Here is a 22,023-nt window from a genome sequence, read left to right on the forward strand (position 1 = left end):
GAACATCTGACATGTTTACACTGATACGTCATTACATCAGCTATGCCCCAACCAATCAGTGTCCATGACCAAGAGTCTGCTTTGTGATTGGTTGCTTCCCACTACCAGGACAACATGATTTGGTGGGTGATTGGTGTGATTTTATTTTCCATGACTCTATTTGCTGTTTCCATGACCCCCGTTGGGGTCACAACCCTCACTTTGGGAACTGTTGATCTGAATGATGGATGCCACCATGCCCACGTACTCCAATTAGCAGCCACTCTCCTACACCCTCCCCATGGAATATAAAGAAACATTTATCCAATGCCAAAGGAATGGTAGAGAAGGGCCGAATGGCCTACTCCTTTTTCTTTTTTCTATGTTTGTAACCAATGGAGTATTTCTGAAATGTAACCACTGTGTAATATAGGAAATAGGCAGGCAAGATCACGATAGACATAGAAGATAGGAGCAGGAGGAGGCCATTCAGCCCTTTAAGCCTGCTCTGCCATTCATCATGATCTTGGCTGATCGTCCCAACTCAACAGCCTAATCCTATTTTCACCCCGAGTGCTATATCCAGCTGTCTCTTGAATACATGATCATATTGAATGGGGGCAGGCTCGAAGGGCCGAATGGCCTACTCCTGCTGAAGGGGTTAAGCTTTGGGAGTGTGGCTCCGCTGAAGGAGTTAAGTGTGGGGAGTGTGGCTGTGCTGAAGGGGTTAAGTGTCGGGAGTGTGGTACTGCTGAAGGGGTTAAGTGTGGGGAGTGTGGCTGTGCTGAAGGGGTTAAGTGTGGGGAGTGTGGCTGTGCGGAAGGGGTTAAGTGTGGGGAGTGTGGCTGTGCGGAAGGGGTTAAGTGTGGGGAGTGTGGCTGTGCTGTAGGGGTTAAGTGTGGGGAGTGTGGCTGTGCTGAAGGGGTTAAGTGTGGGGAGTGTGGCTGTGCTGAAGGGGTTAAGTGTGGGGAGTGTGGCTGTGCTGAAGGGGTTAAGTGTGGGGAGTGTGGCTGTGCGGAAGGGGTTAAGTGTGGGGAGTGTGGCTGTGCGGAAGGGGTTAAGTGTGGGGAGTGTGGCTGTGCTGAAGGGGTTAAGTGTGGGGAGTGTGGCTGTGCTGAAGGGGTTAAGTGTGGGGAGTGTGGCTGTGCTGAAGAGGTTAAGTGTGGGGAGTGTGGCTGTGCTGAAGGGGTTAAGTGTGGGGAGTGTGGCTGTGCTGAAGGGGTTAAGTGTGGGGAGTGTGGCTGTGCTGAAGGGGTTAAGTGTGGGGAGTGTGGCTGTGCTGAAGGGGTTAAGTGTGGGGAGTGTGGCTGTGCTGAAGGGGTTAAGTGTGGGGAGTGTGGCTGTGCTGAAGGGGTTAAGTGTGGGGAGTGTGGCTGTGCTGAAGGGGTTAAGTGTGGGGAGTGTGGCTGTGCTGAAGGGGTTAAGTGTGGGGAGTGTGGCTGTGCTGAAGGGGTTAAGTGTGGGGAGTGTGGCTGTGCTGAAGGGGTTAAGTGTGGGGAGTGTGGCTGTGCTGAAGGGGTTAAGTGTGGGGAGTGTGGCTGTGCTGAAGGGGTTAAGTGTGGGGAGTGTGGCTGTGCTGAAGGGGTTAAGTGTGGGGAGTGTGGCTGTGCTGAAGGGGTTAAGTGTGGGGAGTGTGGCTGTGCTGAAGGGGTTAAGTGTGGGGAGTGTGGCTGTGCTGCAGTACCAGCTCCCCGCGCTGTGAGCTTGCGCTGTCCAGGGTACTGAAGGGCAGACAGGCTGAGCCTCTCCAGCTGCTGGGGTTAAAGCGCCGGCTGGGGGAGTTAAGGGCCCTCCTGTATGCACAGCAAACTGCTCCAGAGCATCACGAGGCGACAGGTTCCCGATCTGGTGAGGAATGGGCTGCCTGTAGGGGAGATGGAAGCCAAGAATCCCCAGGGTCTGTCCAGGAGGGTGCCCGGGACAGGGGCGAGGGGAGGCGGGCAGCTGGCAGCCGGGAGCCGGGAGCCGCTGTGGGCAGCCCAGCAGCGGGGAGAAGGGGAAGGCGAGAGCGCCTGTAAGATCCAGAGGGCGGTCAGCTTCAAGGCGGAGGGAAACCAGTGTTACAGGGAGAAGAAATTCCGGGAGGCGATCGGCAAGTATCACCGGGCGCTGCTGCAGCTCAAGGGGGTCCGGGTCGGCGAGGCAGCCGCGGGGGAGGTGACTGCTCTCAGCAAGAGGCACCTCCGGCTCACCGAGGAACAGAAGCGGCTCATTGAGAACACCGAGATAGACTGTTACGACAGCTTGGCAGGTGAGTGGCAACAGCGATTGACTGGAGCAGTCCCACATCCCAGTGAGCTGGTGACAATCAAAGCTTTTACATTCAACTACAACCCTCTCCATCCCTCCCTCTCCACCTCCCTCTCCATCCCTCCCCCTCCATCCCTCCCTCTCTATCCCTCCCCCTCCACCCCTCCTCTCCATCCCCCCTCTCCACCCCCTCTCCATCCCCCCTCGCCACCCCCTCTCCATCCTCCCATATCCCCCCTCTGTATCCCCCCTCCAACCCCTCCAAATCCCCCATTTCATCCCCCCTCTCCATCCTCCCTCTCCATCTCCCCTCTCAATCCCCCTTCTCCATTCTCCCTCTCCATCCCCCCTCCACCCCCTAAATCCCCCACTTCATCCTCCCTCTCCATCTTCCCTCTCCATCCTCCCCTCCATCCCGCTTCTCCATTCCCCCTTCATCCTGCCTCTCCAACTCCCTCTCCATTCCCCCCTTTCATCCCCCTCTCTTCATACACCCTCTCCATCCCTCCCTCTCCATCCCCCCTCTCCATTCCCCCCCTCCATTCCCCCTCTCCATCCCCCCTCTCCAACCCCCCTCCATCCACCCTCTCCATCCCTCCCTCTCCACCCCCACCCTCTTCTTCATTCCCCTGTCCACCCCTCTCCATTTATCCCCCTCCATTCCTCCATCTCCATTCCCCCCTCTCCATCCCCCCTCCAGCCCTATCCTCCATTCCCCTTTCCATCCCCCCTCTCTTCATCCCCCCTTTCCATTCCCCCCTCTCCATCCCCCCTCTCCACTCCCCCCTCTTTATCCACCCCCTCCATCCCCCCCCTCCACCCCTCCAAGGGACATCCAGAAATATTTCCTCTATTCCCTCTCCACAGATGCTGCCAGACCTGCTGAGATTTTCCAGCATTTTCTGTTTTGTGTTTCAGACTGGGCAGCACAGTGGTTAGCACTCACAGCACCTGGGATCTGGGTTCAATTCCCAGCTTGGGTCACTGTTTGTGTGGAGTCTGCACATTCTCTTCATGTCTGTGTGGGTTTCCTCCAGGTGCTCCGGTTTCCTCCCACAGTCCAAAGATGTGTGGGTTAGATTGATCCACCCCTCACCCCCATGAATGTGTCGGTTTAAAAGTGGCTTTGTACATTAAACACACAATACTCACCCACCCTCTTAAAAAAGAATCACTGGGTTTATTTTGTGGGTCTATTTTTTTAATTGGACCACAGAATGCAGAAGGGGCCCTTCGGCCCATCAAGTCAGCAGTGATATACGAGGAAACACCAGATCTAACTGCCTAATCCCATTGGCACTCGGCAAAGAGCCCTGAATGTTATGATGTACCAAGTGCTCTTCTGGGTATTTTTTAAAGGATGTGAGGCATCCCACCTCCACCACCCTCCCAGGCAGCGCATTCCAGACCCTCACCACCCTCTGAGTGAAAAAGGTTTTATTCAAATCCCCCCCTAAACCTCCCACCCCTCACTTTTAACTTGTGTCTCCTCGTAACTGACCCTTCAACTAAGGGGAATAGCTGCTCCCTGTCCACTCTGTCCGTGTCCCTCACACACCTCGATCAGGTCGCCCCTCAGTCTTCTCTGCTCCAAGGAAAACAACCCAAGCCTACCCAATCTCTCTTCATAACTTAAATGTTTCATCCCAGGCATCATCCTGGTGAATCTCCTCTGCACCCCCGCCAGTGCAATCACATCCTTCCTATAATGTGGTGACCAGAACTACACACTTTACTCCAGCTGTGACCTCACCAAAGTTCTATACAACTCCAACATGACTCCCCTGCTTTTGTAACTCATGCCTCAACTGATAAAGGCAAACGTCTCATGGGCCTTTTTCACCATCCCACTAACACGTCCTTCCGCCTTCAGAGATCTGTGGACAAGCTCTCTTTGTTCCTCAGAACTTCCCAGTGTCCTACCATTCCCTGAGTACTCCTTTGGCAAATATCAAATTACTCCTTTCGAAGTGTATCACTTTTCAGGGTTAAATTCCATCTGCTGCTTATCTGCCCATTCCTAAGCTCTACCCACAAACCTTCATTTGATGCTCTCTCCACGGTGGCCCAGTGGGTTAGCACTGCTGTCTCGCAGTGCCAAGGACCCAGGTTCAATTCCGGCCTCGGGTCACTGTCTGTGTGGAGTCTCCCTGTGTCTCCGTGGGTTTCCCCCCACAGTCCAAAGATGTGCGGGTTAGGTTGATTGGCCGTGCTAAATTGCCCTTTAGGGTTGGGGGGGGCTAGCAGGGTAAACATGTGGGGATGGGTGGGATTGTGGTTGGTGCAGACTCGATGGGCTGAATGGCCTCCTTCTGCACTGTAGGGATTCTGTGATATAATCTCCCTTTACTGCAGTAACCGATTCCTTCACTAATAATGCAATGACTCCTCCTGGTTCACCCCTCCCTGCCTCATCTGAAGATTCTATACCCTGGAAAGCTGAGCTGCCAATTCTGCCCCTCCCTCAACCATGTCTCTCTGATGGTGACCACATCACAATTCCACGTGTCAACCATCACCCGTAATAAATCCGTTTTACCTGCAATACTCCTGGCCTTTCTCCCTTGAAACTTCATACAGCTGCACTCCCTCTGACTTGTTTGTTTTGCTGTGTGATTCCATGCCCTTATTTTACTAACAGACTGTGTTCCCCCTCCTCCTGCCAAATTAGCTTAAACTCCTCCCAACAGCACTAGCAAAACCTCCTGCAAGGATGTTAGCCCCGCTCTGGTTCAGGTGTAGACCGTCCCGCTTGTACAGGTCCTACCTTCCCCAGAAATGGTCTCAGTGATCCCGAAATCTAAGACTCTCCCAACAGTACCAAAAGCCACGCTTTTACCTGCACAGTCCTATTTCTGCTCTTGCTGGCACATTGGACTGGGAGTAATCCTGAGATTACAATCTGAAGGGTCTTGCTTTTCAGTCTACCGCCTAACTCCCTGAAATCTTGATGCAAATCCTCATCCCTCTGTCTATCTCATGTAACTTGTGTAATCCAGGGAAGAACACTGTCAAATGTGAAATCACAGATAAGGTTAACATCCAATAAGGTTTATTTGGAATCACAAGCTTTCGGAGCGCTGATCCTTCATCAGGTAAGTGGACACTCATTTGCCCCTTAGTGTCCCAAGATGTGCAGGTTAGGTGGATTGGCCGTGCTAAATTGTCCTTTGGCGTCTCAAGATGTGTAGGTTAGGTGGATTGGCCATGCTAAATTGTCCGTTGGTGTCCCAAGATGTGCAGGTTAGGTGGATTGGCCATGCTAAATTGCCCCTTAGTGTCCAAAGATGTGCAGGTTAGGTGGATTGGCCATGCTAAATTGCCCCTTAGTGTCCAAAGATGTGCAGGTTAGGTGGGTTGGCCTTGCTAAATTGCCCCTTAATAAAGTAATGTTTATTTATTAGTGTCACAAGTGGGCTTATATTCACACTACAATGAAGTTAATGTGAAATTCCTCTGGTTGCCACAGTCTGGTGCCTGTTCGGGTACACTGAGAGAGAATTTATCATGACCAATTCACTAACCAGCACATCTTTGGACTGTAGGGGGAAATGGGAGCACCCGGAGGAAACCCACGCAGATACGGGGAGAAGGTGCAGAGTCCGCACAGACAGTGACCCAAGTTGGAAATCAAACCCAAATCCCTGGTGCTGTGAGGCAGCGCTGCTAACCACTGTGTCACCGTGCCTTCCCTAGTGTCCAAAGATGTGCGGATTAGGTGGACTGGCCATGCTAAATTGCCCCTTAGTGTCCAAAGGTGTGCAGGTTAGGGGGACTTTCCATGGTAAATGTACAGGGTTATTGGAATAGGGTAGGAATGGGCCTGGTTTGGATGGGAGAGTTGGTGCAGAGTCGATGGGCTGAACAGCTCCCTTCTGCACTGTGAGGATTCTCTGATTCTTCTATAATTATAGGTCACACCAGGACAATACAGCTGGTTATATAATATTCCCCTCACATAGAATTGAGTGAAATCTCATATCACTGCATTAGCATTTCACATCACCCTCTGCAGAGTTTAAACCTCAGTGTTTTCTGCTATTCGTTATTGCACTCAGCAGGAAACAAAACCTTGACAATACGATTAAACTGCTACAAACTCCACCTGAGTAACCGGGTTCTTCTTTTTATTCATTCGGGGACATGGGCATCGCTGGCTGGGTCAGCTTTTATTGTCCATCCCTAGTTGCTCCTTGAGAAGGTGGTGGTGAGCTGCCTTCTTGAACCGAGTTTTACAGCCTCCCTCATCCCAAAACTGTAAAATCCTGCCCGAGGTTAATGGACTTTTCCATTGCCGGCAGCTCGGCTGCTGTGATTCCCGTGGTGGGCGGGACGGTAAGATTCCCGCCTCTGCGATTATCTGAAAACTACCATCTTCTAGGCAACAGTAAAACAAAATGTTTTTCCTAAATCATCAGTAAAAAGGCGCAATTCATGATTGTACAGAAACTCCTTCCTCCCTGATTGCCGTTTAATTACACACTCTCTTACCGTTTACATAAATAAGGATAAACTGCCCCAGTGACTCAGTCATTAAATGCGCCAGCTGGTGTTACACTGAGTGATACAGAACAGTAAGATCCCAGAATCAGCCCGGATGCTATGAGGAGAGGCTGAATAGACTGGGTCTGTACTTGTTAGAGTTTAGAAGAATGAGGGGGGATCTTATTGAGACGTATAAGATGATGAAGGGGATGGATAGGATAGAGGTGGAGAGGTTCTTCCCGCTCAGAAAGGACAGCAGGACTAGGGGGCACAGCCTCAAGATAAAGGGGAGGCGGTTTAGAACGGAGTTGAGGAGGAACTTCTTCACTCAAAGGGTGGTGAATCTCTGGAATTCTCTGCCCGTTGAAGTGGTGGAGGCTGCCTCGCTAAATATATTTAAGAAGTGGGTTGATGGGTTCTTGATAAGAGAGGGGATTAAGGGTTATGGGGAGAGGGCGGGGAAGTGGAACTGAGCCACGACAGATCAGCCATGATCTTATTGAATGGCGGGGCAGGCTCGAAGGGCTAGATGGCCTACTCCTGCTCCTATTTCTTATGTTCTTATGTTGTTATGCTCCAAGTGAGGGGAGGCGTGGGTTTCCTCTCACATTTTTAATTTGTCCCTGGGACATGGCCGTCACTGGCTGGACCAGCATTTATTGCCCATCCCGAGTTACCCAAGAGCAGATCACATTGCTGTGGCTCTGGAGTCACATGTAGGCCAGACCGGGTAAGGACAGCAGATTTCCTTCCCTAAAAGGACACCAGTGAACCAGATGGGTTTTTCCGACAATGGGTCATCAGTAGATTCTTAATTCCAGATATTTTTTATTGAATTGAAATTCCACCATCTGCTGTGGCGGGATTCGAACCCGGGTCCCCCAGAACATTAACTGAGTTTCTGGATTAATAGTCTAGCGATAATATCACTAGAACATTGCATCCCCCCAAAGATGTGCAGGTTAGGTGGACTGGCCGTGCTAAATTGCCCCCTAGTGTCCGAAGATGTTGTTCGTCCATCGTCATCGATGAGGGACCTCGACACCATTAGTCATTTTGAGGCTGGTTGCAGTGTGTCTGAAGATGACTGATCAGGGCCAATTTGGGCACGGAATGTCCTGGCACATATTGGACAGACCTGTGTAGACACTGTAGTTGTTGCGCTGGTGGTTCTGGACTTGCGCAGCTCACGCTTAAGTTGTGCTTCAGCAATGCACCTTGCTTTGTGAGCTTGACAGCCTTTGTGAATGAGGCAGTGCCAGGTAGGGCGGTTTTGTGCCAGTGTTTCCCAGGTGGTTGTGTCAATGTCAAGCGACTCCAGGGAGGCTTTGTGTGTGTCTTTGAAACGTTTCTTCTGCCCTCCATGTGAGCGTCTTCCAGTAGAGAGTTCCCCAAAAAGGAGCTGCTTGGGTATGTGTTCGTCTCTCATACGGATGACATGACCTGCCCACCGGGTCTGCGCTCTCATCAGCAGTGTGTGGACTGATAGTAGATTTGCTCTAGAGAGAACTTCAGTGTCTGGTACTTTGTCTTGCCATCTGGTGCGTAATATTCTGCAAAGACAAGTCATGTGGAAATGATTGAGCTGTCTTGCATGCCTTCGATACACAGTCCACGTTTCACAGGAGGGGAGTGAGTACCGCGGCGCTGTAGACCTTCAGTTTTGTTGCTGGGCTGATTCCTCGATGTTCCCATACAGTGGAGCGCAGTCTACCGAAAGCAGAACTTGCCTTTGCTATTCTGCAGTTAACTTCTGTATCAATAGTCACTGCTCGGGAGAGGGTGCTGCCAAGATAAGTGAACTGTTCCACTGCCTGTAGTTTCTGCCCTTTGATTGTGATTATGGGTTCTGTGTACAGTGCATGAAGAGCAGGCTGGTGCGTGACTTTGGTCTTTTTAAAGTTAATAGTGAGTCCAAAGTTGTCACAAGCCGTGGAAAATTTGTCCGTACTTGACTCACATCTCTGGCTCTGAGCCAGCAGACAGGGCACAGTCATCGGCAAAGAGGAAATCTCTCAGAACAGTCTCTTTCCGAAAATGTGCAGGTTAGGTGGATTGGTCATGCTAAATTGCCCCTTAAGTGTCTCAAAATGTATAGGTTAGGTGGAATTTATGGGAAGGGAGAGGGCGGAGGTAAGATGCTCTGTTGGAGACCTGGTGCAGATTCGATGGGCCAAATGGCCTCCGTTGTAGGGATTCTATGATCTAGGCTGCTCACTGCGCAATGTGGATTTTTGTCTTGGACACTGGAGAACGTGGAGCTTGGAGAAGTCCGGCTGAATTCCAGAGGACGCTGGGACTGGCAGAGCAGCGGATGGGATGGAAGGAACATGGGACCATGTACACCACCGGATTGTACTCTGGGAGAGTGGGAAGTGAATGGAGAAGGGGAAGCACTTTAATTCCTAATGGAAGTTGCTCTATTGCTTACACAGTGGAGCATGAGGTGAATAAATAACTCAAAAATCAATGTTTGGTATAGTTTGAGCAAGAAATTTACAGTTCCCGCAATATCCTAAATTCTATCAATTTTACTGATCTGAATCTGTATCTACTCAGCGATCTACACAGTAATTCAGGAAACTGTTTATTATCTACACAATCAATGTCTCATTTTAAAAAAACATCATAACATAACATAACAAAGATTGATGCTTATCCAATAGGGACGGAGAGAGTATGAGGACAGCAATGGGTGCTGTTGATTTAAAGTTTATTTATTAATGTCACAAGTAGGCTTACGTTAACACTGCAATGAAAGTCCCCTAATCACCACACTCCAGCGCCTGTTCAGGTACACTGAGGGAGAATTTAGCGTGGCCAATGCACCCTAACTAGCACGTCTTTCAGACTGTGGGAGGAAACCGGAGAAAACCCACGCAGACACGGGGAGAATGTGCAAACTCCACACAGAGCTGGGACCCAAGCTGGGAATCGAACCCAGGTCCCCGGCGCTGATGAGGCAGCCGTGCTAACCACCATGCCACCCTGCTGCTTTTGACATGCAGTGAGATGCCAGATCCTTATATCCGTGCTACTCCCACACAAGGAGATGGGAAAGGGATAAGTTCTAAGTCTCTCTGTTGGGAGTGCTGGCCAATCGATCGCAAAGTGCTTTCCAATCAATAAAACCATCCACATTTCATGTTGCCACTGTTGTTTACTTTCTATTGAGAATGGCAAAGGGTCTATCGCGCGTGGTAACGTACGCTTGAAGAGAGGAGGGGTGGAAAGCAAAAGAGTGAAGGAAGATGCACCATCTGACTCATAAAAGGTGGAATGGTTTTCCATAATTAACAGAGCAAATTGGGAATATGGTGAACAGCCAGCACACGATGGGCTGAATGGCGTCCTCCTGTGTTGTATCAGTTTGTTACCATGGTGTGAGCTGACAGCACACTCTGTGGATGCATCCAGGAGTCTTAAACCAAAATTATGGTCCCCTACTGCAAACAACGAAGAAGAACATAAGAACTAGGAGCAGGAGTCGGCCCTCTGGCCCCTCGAGCCTGCTCCGCCATTCAATAAGATCACGGCTGATCTTTTCATGGACTCAGCTCCACTTACCCGCCCACACATTGAGGAAAAACACATTGTTAAGATGGTGGCGTGGGCTCGTTGGGCCGAAGGGCCTGTTTCCTGTGCTGTGTTGTCCTTTGTTCTTTGTTCACTCACCATAACCCTTAATTCCTTTACTGTTCAAAAATCTATCTCTCCGTGCCTTCAAAACATTCAATGAGGGAGCCTCAACTGGACAGGGAATTCCACAGATTCACAACCCTTTGGGTGAAGAAGTTCCTCCTCAACTCAGTCCTAAATCTGCTCTCCCTTATATTGAGGCCATGCCCCCTAGTTCTAGTTTCACCTGCCAGTGGAAACAACTTCCCCGCTTCTATCTTATCTATTCCCTTCATAATCTTATATGTTTCTATAAGATCTCCCCTCATTCTTCTGAATTCCAATGAGTATAGCCCCAGTCTACTCAGTCTCTCCTCATAAACCAACCCTCTCAACTCCGGAATCAACCTATTGAATCTCCTCTGCACCCCCTCCAGTGCCAGTATATCCTTTCTCAAGTAAGGAGACCAAAACTGTACACAGTACTCCAGGTGTGGCCTCACCAGCACCTTATACAGCTGCAACATAACCTCGCTGTTTTTAAACTCCATCCCTCTAGCAATGAAGGACTGCATGCTGTCAAGAGCAATTTTTAAATTCATTCACGGGACATGGGCATCGCTGGCTGGGCCAGCATTTATTGCCCATCTCTAGTTGCCCCTGAGAAGGTGGTGATGAGCTGACTTCTTGAACCGCTGCAGTCATAGAATCATAGAATCCTTACAGTGCAGAAGGAGGCCATTCTGCCCATCGAGTCTACACGGACCACAATCTCACCCATACCCTATCCCCGTAACCCCATACATTTAACTACTGGCTGGTCCTCCTGACACTAAGGGGCAATTTAGCACAGCCATGTGCTGTGGGTTGACCCACAATGCTGTTAGGGAGGGAATTCCAGGATTTTGTTCCAGTGACTGTGAAGGAACGGCCGATATATTTCCAAGTCAGGATGGTGAGTGGTTTGGAGGGGAACTTGCAGGTGGTGGTGTTCCCATGTATCTGCTGCCCTTGTCCTTCTAGATGGAAGTGGTCATGTGTTTGGAAGGAGCTGTCTAAGGATCTTTGGTGAATTGCTGCAGTGAATCTTGTAGATGGTACACACGGCTGCTACTGAGCGTCGGTGCTGGAGGGAGTGGATGTTTGTGGATGTGGTGCCAATCGAGCGGGGCTGTTTTGTCCTGGATGGTGTTGAGCTCCTTGAGTGTTGTTGGAGCTGCTCCCATCCAGGCAAGTGGGGAGTTTTCCATCACACTTCTGACTTGTGTCTTGTAGATGGTGGACAGGGGAGTCAGGAGGTGAGATACTGTGTTTATGTGGTGAGTTCAGTTGAGTTTTGGGTCAACAGGAACCCCAAGGATGTTGACAGTGGGGGATTCAGTGACGGTAACACCATTGAATGTCAAGGGGTGGTGGTTAGAGTGACTCTTATTGGTGACCTTGTGCATGAGTCGCAAAAACCCAGCCTGCAGGTGCAGCAGGTGGTCAGGAAGGCGAATGGGATGCTGGCCTTCATAGCGAGGGGGATTGAATATAAAAGTAGGGAGGTCTTGCTGCAGCTGTATAGGGCATTGGTGAGGCCGCAGCTGGAGTACTGTGTGCAGTTTTGGGCGCCGCACCTGCGCAAGGATATTTTGGCCTTGGAGGGAGTGCAGAGGAGGTTTACTAGGCTGATACCGGAGTTGAGGGGGTTGAGCTATGAGGAGAGGCTGAATAAACTAGGCTTGTACTCGTTAGAGTTTAGAAGAATGAGGGGAGATCTCATTGAGACGTATAAGATGATGAATGGGATGGATAGGATAGAGGTGGAAAGACTCTTCCCGCTCAAAAAAGACAGTAGGACTAGGGGGCACAGCCTCAAGATAAAGGGGGGGCGGTTCAGAACGGAGTTGAGGAGGAACTTCTTCACTCAAAGGGTGGTGAATCTCTGGAATTCTCTGCCCGTTGAAGTGGTGGAGGCTGCCTCGCTAAATATTTTTAAGAAGCGGGTTGATGGGTTTTTGATAAGAGAGGGGATTAAGGGTTATGGGGAGAGGGCGGGAAAGTGGAACTGAGCCACGACAGATCAGCCATGATCTTATTGAATGGCGGGGCAGGCTCGAAGGGCCAGATGGCCTACTCCTGCTCCTATTTCTTATGTTCTTATGTTCTTATGTTCTTATGTGATGGTCATTACCTGGAATTTGTGTGGCGTGAATGAGGCAGCTTTTGAGGTGGAACGAGTTAACATTTCATTTGGATTCTTAACACCGTCAACATTTCCCTGTCTCCCTCAGACTGACAATCCAGTATTCCCAATATTACCTCTTTTCACTCACTGATAATACTATTAGAGTGGTTTTATCAGTGTTAGCAACGTTAGTGTTTATCTTAGCAGCACTGGGCATCATTTAAAATAAAAGAGCCACCCCCAGACAGGAAGGTGCTCTGTCGGAGAGTCGGTATAGATTCGATGGGCTGAATGGCCCCCTCAGCACTGTAGGAATTCTATAATTTTTTTTAATTCATTTGTGCAACATGAGCATCACCGGCTGGGCCGGCATTTATTGCCCATCCCTAATTATCCTTGAACTGAGGGCCTCATTTGATCATTTCAGAGTCAACCACATTGCTGTGGCCCTGGAGTCACATGTAAGCCAGACCGGGTAAGGACGGCAGATTTCCTTCCCTAAAGGACATTAGTGACCCAGATGGGTTTTTCCGACAATGGTTTCATTGTCATCGGTAGATTCTTAATTCCAGATATTTTTAAATTAAATTCAAATTCCACCACCTGCCGTGGCAGGATTCGAACCCGGGTTCCCCGGAACATTCGCTGAGTTACTGGATTAATAGTCTAGTGATAATACTACTAGGCCATTGCCTCTCTGTGATCGGTTCTCACAATCTCGTTTGCCTCTTTTTGCTGTAATGATCTTAATGTACAAATGTAAACAGCCCTGGTTTATGATTGCTTGCTGATGGAAGGCTGATCCACATTCACATTTCGAGGCAGGATCTGTGATTATTTACTTGTGGATCAGTCCCTGGGGTTTCTGCTTCTTACAGTCTCTGATGTGGATTTTCCACTCGCCAAAGCTGCAGCTACTAAAACGCTTGAGTGTGTGTGTGAGACAGAGAGAGAGAGAGTGTGAGAGAGAGAGAGTGTGAGTGTGTGTGTGAGAGAGAGAGAGAGAGTGTGAGAGAGAGAGCGTGTGTGAGAGAGTGTGTGTGCGTGTGTGTATGTGTTTGTGCGCGAGTGTGTGAAAGAGAGTGAGTGTGTGTATGTGTGAAGCATGTGAGAAAGTATGTGTGCATGTGTGTGTGTGTGTGTGTGTCAGAGAGAGTGTGTGTATGAGAGAGAGAGAGCGTGTGAAAGTGTGAGTGTGAGAGTGTGTGTGTGTAAAACAGAGTGTGAGTGTGTTAGAGAGTGTGTGAGAGAGTGTGTGTGTATATGTGAGAGTGTGAATATGTGTGTGAGAGTGTGACAGAGTGTGTGTGTGTGTGAGAGAGTGTGTGTGAGAGAGTCTGTGTGTTTTTGTGAGAGTGAGAGTGTGTCTGAGTGTATATGTGTGAGAGAGTGTGTGTGAGAGAATGTGTGTGAGAGAAAGAGTGTGTGTGAGAGAATGTGCAGGTGAAAGTGTGTGTGTGAGAGAGACTGTGTGTGTGAGAGTATGTGTGTGTATGAGAGAGTTTGTGAGAGTATGTGTGTGAGAGAGTGTGTGAGGGAGAGTGTGTGTGTGAGAGAGGGAGAGTGTACTGTGTGTGTGAGCGTGTGTGTATACTGTCGATGTGTTTTTGGAGTGTGTTTGTGTCTTACTGTGTCTCTCTACTGGATATTTGCCCAGCTCTGACTAATAAAAGACCAAAATATTTATTGAGAAATGAATGCCTTAATGAGAAAATTGCTGAAAATGCAGCAATTAAAACAAACGTGGGCAGAGAATGGGTGGAAAGCTCTCTGCAGTTCAAAATTCCTCATGTTGTCTGCTGTATGATAATTAAATCTCTGTTATTAGGCACTGTGCTGTCACATTAATATTCAGTTACCCGCTACAAGATTTATACATAATGTTGGGAGTTTCCCCCTCGATAACACAAATCAACAACACATCACATTCACCTAACGGAATGTATTCCTTACACAGAGAGAACAGAATGCCCCACAAATGAATTTTTGGGCAGGGATTTTCTGGCCTCTCTCACCCCAAAATCCTGCCTGAGGTCAACAGACATTTGCACGGTCCACCCCCTCCCCCCCTTCCCGTTCCATTTCCCATGGGAAACTCCACTCCTTGTGTTAATTCTTTCAGATTGGGTGTTATACATTTGGGTCTCAGTTGTAAAGACTGCATCAACTTCCCTTGGTACTAAAGGTCAGAAGGGAATCATAGAATCCCTACAGTGCAGCAGGAGGCCATTCGGCCCATTGGGTCTGCACCGAACCCGGCTTGGGTCATTGTTTGTGTGGAGTTTGCACATTCTCCCCGTGTCTACGTGGGTTTCCTCCGGGCGCTCCGGTTTCCTCCCACACTCCAAAGTTGTGCAGGTTAGGTGGATTGGCCATGCTAAATCGCCCCTTAATGTCCAAAGATGTGCGGGTTGGGTGGATTGGCCTTGCTGAATTGCCCCCGAGTGTCCCAAGATGTGTGAGTTAGGTGGATTGGCCTTGCTAAATTGCCCCTTAATGTCCAAAGATGTACAGGCTAGATAGATTGGCCATGCTAAATTGTCTCTTAGTGTCACAAGATGTGTGAGTTAGGTTAATTGGCCTTGCTAAATTGTCATTTAGCATCTGGGGAATTAGCAGGGTAAATATGTGGTGTTACTTGGATGGGGCCTGGATGGGATTGTGGTTGGTGCAGACTTGATGGGCTGAATGGCCTCCTTCTGGTTCTATGATTCTATAAGCACAAACCCACCCAGGCCCCATCCCCATAACCCCACGTATTTACCCTGCTAGTCCCCCTGACAATAAGGGGCAGTTTAGCACGGCCAAGGGGGGGAAAGGACTGTCACGAAAAATAACAATTCCGATGATTGTGGAAATCTCCACCTTAAAACATCTCTCAAAAAACACAACAATGGGGATTCGGCGAAACGACAGGAGGTGTGGGGCGAGGCGAGACGGAGCTGTGTGTTGCTGTGGAGACGGTGAAAGGAATTATTCCTTATGGAATCGGCTGAGTAAAGGAAATGATAGGAAAAAGACTGACTGGATGAAGATAATAATGTTGGTGGGGGTGGTGAGGTGTGGGGGTGGGGGGAGACTGGGATTTCTGTTAAATCCTCAGCACTTTCTAATATCCAGAAAAATAGAAATCAGCAGGCGTGTGTTGGTGAAACCAGATCTCTGACAGCGTGCTGCGGAGGAGGAAGGTTACTAACACGTACGCTGCCCCAGGCGCGTATGTTTAAGGCAGAACCTCTTCCTCCAGGTCAGGCCTTCATAGCGAGGAGGATAAAATATAAAAGTAGGGAGGTCTTGCTGCAGCTGTACAGGGCACTGGTGAGGCCGCAGCTGGAGTACTGTGTGCAGTTTTGGTCACCGCACTTACGCAAGGATATATTGGCCTTGGAGGGAGTGCAGAGGAGGTTCACTCGGCTGAAACTGGAGCTGAGGGGGTTGGACTATGAAGAGAGACTGAATAGACTGGGCCTGTACTCATTAGAGTTTAGAAGGCTGAGGGGGGATCTTATAGAGACTTACAAGATAATGAAGGGGATGGATAGGGTAGAGGTAGAGAGATTCTTCCTGCTTAGAAAGGACAGCAGGACTAGAGGGCACAGCCTCAAGATAAAGGGGGGGTGCAGTTTAGATCAGAGTTGAGGAGGAACTTCTTCACTCAAAGGGTAGTGAGTCTCTGGAATTCTCTGCCCGTTGAAGTGATGGAGGCTACCTCGCTAAATATATTTAAGTCACGGGTAGATAGGTTTCTGATAGACAAGGGAATTAAGGGTTATGGGGAGAAAGCGGGAAAGTGGAACTGATCCACTTCAGATCAGCCATGATCTTATTGAATGGCGGGGCAGGCTCGAAGGGCTAGATGGCCTACTCCTGCTCCTATTTCTTATGTTCTTATGTAGAGGCTTGAGCACAACTCCTGACACATCCGTTGCACTGTCAAGGGAGGGCCGCACTGTTGGAGGTGCTACCTCTAGCATAGGACATGAAAGCAAGGCCCGTGTAAAAGGTTCATTGAAGAAAGGGGAGTTGTCTCTGGTGACCGAGCCAAGCAGGTGGGAGCAGGCATTTTAGCAACATTTAAGAGGCATCTGGATGGATACGGGAGGGAATAGAGGGATACGGATCGAGAAAGGACAGGTTTTATTTTAGTCTAGTTAGGGAATCATGATCAGCACAGGCTTGGAGGGCCGAAGGGCCTGTCCCTGTGTTATATTTTTCTTTGTTCTTGTTCAATCATCAGCCTGGGTGGCACAGTGGTCAGCACCGCTGCCTGACAGGGACCCGGGTTCGATTCCCGGCTTGGTCTGTGTGGAGCCTGCACATTCTCCCCGTGTCTGCGCGCGTTTCCTCCGGGTGCTCCGGGTTCCTCCCACACTCCAAAGATGTGTGGGTTAGGTAGATTGGCCAGGCTAAAATTGCCCCTTAGTGTCAGGGGGATTAGCAGGGTAAATGTGTGGTGTTAATGGGGGGGTAGGGCCTGGGGTGGGACTGTGGTTGGTGCAGACTCGATGGGCCGAATGGCCTCTTTCTGCACTGTCGGGATTCTGTTCTGTGATTATTCTACAGAAACCATTGCAATAAAAGACCGGGTCTCTGATCGCTATCACCTTGTTTTATGTGAGATTTGTCTGGGACTTACTGCCTGCCAAGTTCCCAACATAACCTGCTTTGATTTGATTTATTATTGTCACGTGTACTGGGACACAGTGAAAAGTATTGTTTCTTGCGCACTATACAGACAAAGCATACCATTCATAGAGAAGGAAAGGAGGGAGTGCAGAATGTAGTGTTACAGTCATAGCTAGGGTGTAGAGAAAGATCAACTTAATGCGAGGTAGGTCCATTCAAAACTCTGACAGCAGCAGGGAAGAAGCTGTTCTTGAGTCGGTCGATACGGGACCTCAGACTTTTGTATCTTTTTCCCGATGGGAGAAGGTGGAAGAGAGAATGTCCGGGGTCCGGGGGATGGGGGTTACCACTGGCTGGACCAGAAGGTCTTACCCTCTATCATTGGTACAATCCTACATCATCTAACCAATTATCTCCTGCTATCGCTCAGAGTCAGATAGAATCATAGAACCCTACAGTGCAGAAAGAGGCCATTCGGCCCATCGAGTCTGCACCGACCACAATCCCACCCAGGCCCTACCCCCCATGCCCCTACATATTTTACCCACTAATCCTTCCAACCTACGCATCTCAGTACACAATTTTTTTAGCACGGTCAATCAACCTAACCCACACATCTTTGGGCTGTGGGAGGAAACCGGAGCACCCGGAGGAAACCCACACAGACACGGGGAGAATGTGCAAACTCCACACAGACAGTGACCCGAGCCAGGAATCGAACCCAGGCCCCCGGAGCTGTGAAGCAGCCGTGCTAACCCACTGTGCTACCGTACCGCCCAAAGTGGTGTGACCTTATTTGATCACGCCATTCCCATGAAGTTGTCACGTTAAAGGCGCTAGGTAAAGGCAGGGTTGTTGCTGTTGGAGGGGAGGGGTTGTGTGGGTGGGAGTGAGAACCCTCCCTCCTACCTCGGTATGTCGATATAAACTCCTCACGATCTGACTCTCTCTCTCTCCCCCCCCCCTCCAGCATGCCTCCTACAGTCAGAGCTGGTGAACTATGAGCGGGTCAAAGATTACTGTTTGAAAATTCTTGCAAAGCACAAGGACAATTTCAAAGCCATGTACAGAGCAGGCATCGCCTTCTATCACCTGGGAGACTGTGAGAGAGCCCTGCAGTACTTAAAAGAAGCAAAAGACCAGGAGCCGACAGGTAAGACTGCACAACAACATAGAACATAGAACACTACAGCACAAACAGGCCCTTCGGCCCACAGGTTATGCCGATCATATCCATACCCACCAGGCCTGTCTATAACATTAAATCCCATGTACTCATCCAGAAGTCTTTTAAAAGACCCCAGCGAGTTCGCCACCACCGGCAGCCGATTCCACTCACCCAGCACCCTCTTACATCCAGACAACTCAGACCCGTCTGTACGGGGTCTGCACATTCTCCCCGTGTCTGCGTGGGTTTCCTCCGGGTGCTCCGGTTTCCTCCCACACTCCGAAAGATGTGTGGGCTAGGTGGATTGGCCGTGCTAAATTTCTATCTTTTACTTTCATTCTACGCCCAATCCATCAGGCAAACCAGCCTCCCATCCACTGACTCCGTCTACACTTCCCACTGCTTCGGAAAAGCAGCCGGTATAATTAACAATCCCACGCACCCCGGACATTCTCTCTTCCACCTTCTTCCATCGGGAAAAAGATACAAAAGTCTGAGGTCCCGTACCGACCGACTCAAGAACAGCTTCTTCCCTGCTGCTGTCAGACTTTTGAACGGACCCACCTCGCATTAAGTTGATCTTTCTCTACACCCCGAGCTATAACTGTAACACTACACTCTGCACCCTCTCCTTTCCTTCTCTATGAACGGTATGCTTTGTCTGTACAGCGCGCAAGGAACAATAGTTTTCTCTGTATGTTAATACACGTGACAATAATAAATCAAATCAAAAAGATGTGTGGGTTAGGGTGGATTGGCCGTGCTAAATTGCCCCTTAGTGTCAGGGACAGTAGCGAGGGTAAATGCATGGGGTTACAGGGATAGGGTCTGGGTGGGGTTGGTGCAGACTCGATGGGCCGAATGGCCTCCTTCTGCACTGTGGGGGTTCTATGATTGTTTGATTCATATTGAGTGTGACTCCCCGATGGGGAGCTCCCTCCCTATTGGTGTGTGTGCGGACAGGGTAATAACCAGCGCCATTCCACAAACATTCGCTCCGTGTTAATGTTCAGTAGATGCTACTGAGAGTGCCTGGAATGTTATTGTCCTCCATTCCATGGGACCTGGTGAAAGATTGAAGACTAAAGTCCATCTGACTCATCCTCTGGCCCTCTCTCCCTGGGGCAATCCCTCGGGAATGAGGGTGAGTCGTTTCCACTCTGGACCGACAGGATCCAAGATGGCTGCCCTGTCCAGTGCGTGGTCCCCAGACGCTGCCGCCAGGTGAAGGTTCAGCCGTTTGGAAATTTGTGCGCTCCCTCCCTCACCTCAACTTCACCTCTACGCGTTCCCAATAAGATCTCTGGATGTGTCCGGCGGGATTTTCCGAATGGACCTTCTCCGTTTCGGACTATCAGGAGCCAAGCTCTCCCACAGGAAAGTGGGGACCTTTGACCTCTTCAGGGTTGTATCGGTGGGTTGGGTGGGGGAGGGTGCGGGAATCCCATTTCCCCCTCCTCCTGGGAGTCCCCTGCCATGACCGAGTCCCGAGGCAAACCACCACGTCAGGAATCTGGTGGCAAGGGATTCGACTGAGGTGTCCCAGCCAGCGGAATGGGATTACTTCCTCATCGTTGGCCTGGGTAAGGACACAGAGGTTGGGATTGCCCTTCTGGTCACGGAATCTGGGAGGATCTTGTGAAAGCTGGTGAGATATCCTCTGTAGGGTCTCCAAGACTCGGGGTTTGGTGCTACCTAATAAACCAGGGCTTGGGTTTGAGGTCAGTAACACAAAGAAGGGTCCAACCAACTCAAGAACAGCTTCTTCCCCGCTGCCATCAGACTTTGGAATGGACTTACCTTATATTGAGTTGATCTTTCTCTACATCCTAGTTATGACTGTAACACTACATTCTGCACTCTCTCCTTTCTTTCTCTATGAATGGTACACTTTGTCTGTATAACACACAAGAAATAATACTTTTCACTCTATGTTAATCCAGATGACAATAATAAATCAAATCAACTCAGTCAGTTAATGCACTCTCTCAGTTGGTTGCTGACACATTGGACACTCTCTCACTCGCGGGGTACAATAATAATGGAATTACTGACCAATCGTGGCCATTCAGCCCCACCAATTGAACGAGAACCGCCCCAGACATGAGGAGAGATAGAAGTCCGATGGTGGACAGATTTGGAAACCATAGCCCCTAGGGTCCTCTGTCCCCCCTGAGACACATACACATCACACCTGGTTGGCATGATGGTGTGTACGGCTGCCTCACAGCTCCAGGGACCTGGGTTCGATTCCCGGCTCGGGTCACTGTCTGCGCGGAATCTGCACCTTCTCCCCATGTCTGCGTGGGTTTCCTCCGGGTGCTCCGGTTTCCTTTAAGGATGTGCGGGTTAGGTTGACTGGCCGTGCTAAATTCATAGAATCATAGAACCCTACAGTGCAGAAAGAGGCCCTTCAGCCCATCAAGTCTGCACCAACAACAATCCCACCCAGGCCCTACTCCCATATCCCACTTAGTGTGCCTCAGCACACGAAGGGGCAATATTTTAGCATGGCCCTGATTGTCCCCGGGGTACATAGGTTTGAGGAATGATTGGGGTAAATGTGTGGGGATAGGGGGTGGGTGGGATTGTGATTGGTGTGGACGCGATGGGCCGAATGGCCCCCTTCTGCACTGCAGGGATTCTATCTTCCGAGGCCTCGTATGACACAGGTCCCAAAACACCGTCATTGGGAGGAAGGGAAGAAAAGGTGAGTTTGAAAGAAACACCAAGGGAAAGTTGCATTAAGAGAAACAGTCTTGGGAATGGAGGTGTGGGCTCGTTGGGCCGAAGGGCCTGTTTCCCGGGCTGGGTTGTTCTTTGTAACACCAGGTTAAAGTCCAACATTCGGTAGCACGAGCTTTCGGAGCACTGCCCCTTCATCGGAGGAGTGAATCAGGGTGAGTGTAGGTTAGGTTGCTGTGGGGCTTGTTCTGCGCTGATTATTTTCCCTCTGTTTTTCCCCTCAGACACAAACGTGTTCAGATACATCCAACTGACAGAGATTAAGATGAATCGATCCAATCAGAGGGAGCAAGAGGGTTCCAAGGAGATGATTGGTTAATAAGAAGGACATGTGTGTCCATGGACAAGTCCTCCCCCAGCGCAGGGCGGAGCTTAAACTTCCCGAAAGCATCGATGTTTGGGTGTTATTTTCAGAGCCAACGGACAGGTCTACGTCCCTGGGGAACGGTGGAGTGGTCACACACGGAGATTATTAACCAATGAACAAAGCAGGGCTTGCGGTTTTGATCAGAGGCCTCTCCATCCTGCGTGTTATTGTCGAGGATCTCCCCCACCCTCCCCCACCCCCACCCCCACCCCCACCCCCTGCCCCACCCCCACCCCACCCCCACCCCACCCCACCCCCCACCCCCCCCCCCACCCCCCACCCCCCCCACCCCCCACCCCACCCCCCCACCCCCCACCCCGGCCCCACCCACCCCCCCCCCCCCACCCCACCCCCAACCCCCACCCCACCCCCCCCCCCACCACCACCCCCCCCGCCCCCCCCCCACCCCCCCACCCCCGCCCCACCCCACCCCCCCCACCCCACCCCCACCCCACCCCACCCCCCACCCCACCCCCCACCCCACCCCCACCCCCACCCCCACCCCACCCCCCACCCCCCCACCCCCCCACCCCCCACCCCCCCCACCCCCCACCCCCCACCCCACCCCCACCCCACCCCCCGCCCCACCCCCCCCACCCCCCCGCCCCACCCCAC

The 22,023-nt window shown here is 50.5% G+C and overlaps 1 protein-coding gene across 1 annotated transcript; it reads left to right on the forward strand.

Moving 5' to 3' along the window:
• The first annotated feature begins 1,776 nt into the window (after positions 1-1,776).
• ttc9b (tetratricopeptide repeat domain 9B) lies at positions 1,777-21,406 on the forward strand. The gene is made up of 3 exons (XM_080218275.1): positions 1,777-2,230; positions 18,099-18,281; positions 21,266-21,406. The coding sequence occupies exons 1-3, from the start codon at positions 1,777-1,779 to the stop codon at positions 21,358-21,360; spliced, it is 732 nt and encodes a 243-aa protein (XP_080074401.1). The 3' UTR covers positions 21,361-21,406.
• Positions 21,407-22,023: the final 617 nt, after the last annotated feature.

Source organism: Carcharhinus amblyrhynchos, unplaced genomic scaffold (assembly GCF_965287045.1).
Source record: "Carcharhinus amblyrhynchos unplaced genomic scaffold, sCarAmb.v2.hapA scaffold_37, whole genome shotgun sequence".
NCBI lineage: Eukaryota > Metazoa > Chordata > Chondrichthyes > Carcharhiniformes > Carcharhinidae > Carcharhinus > Carcharhinus amblyrhynchos.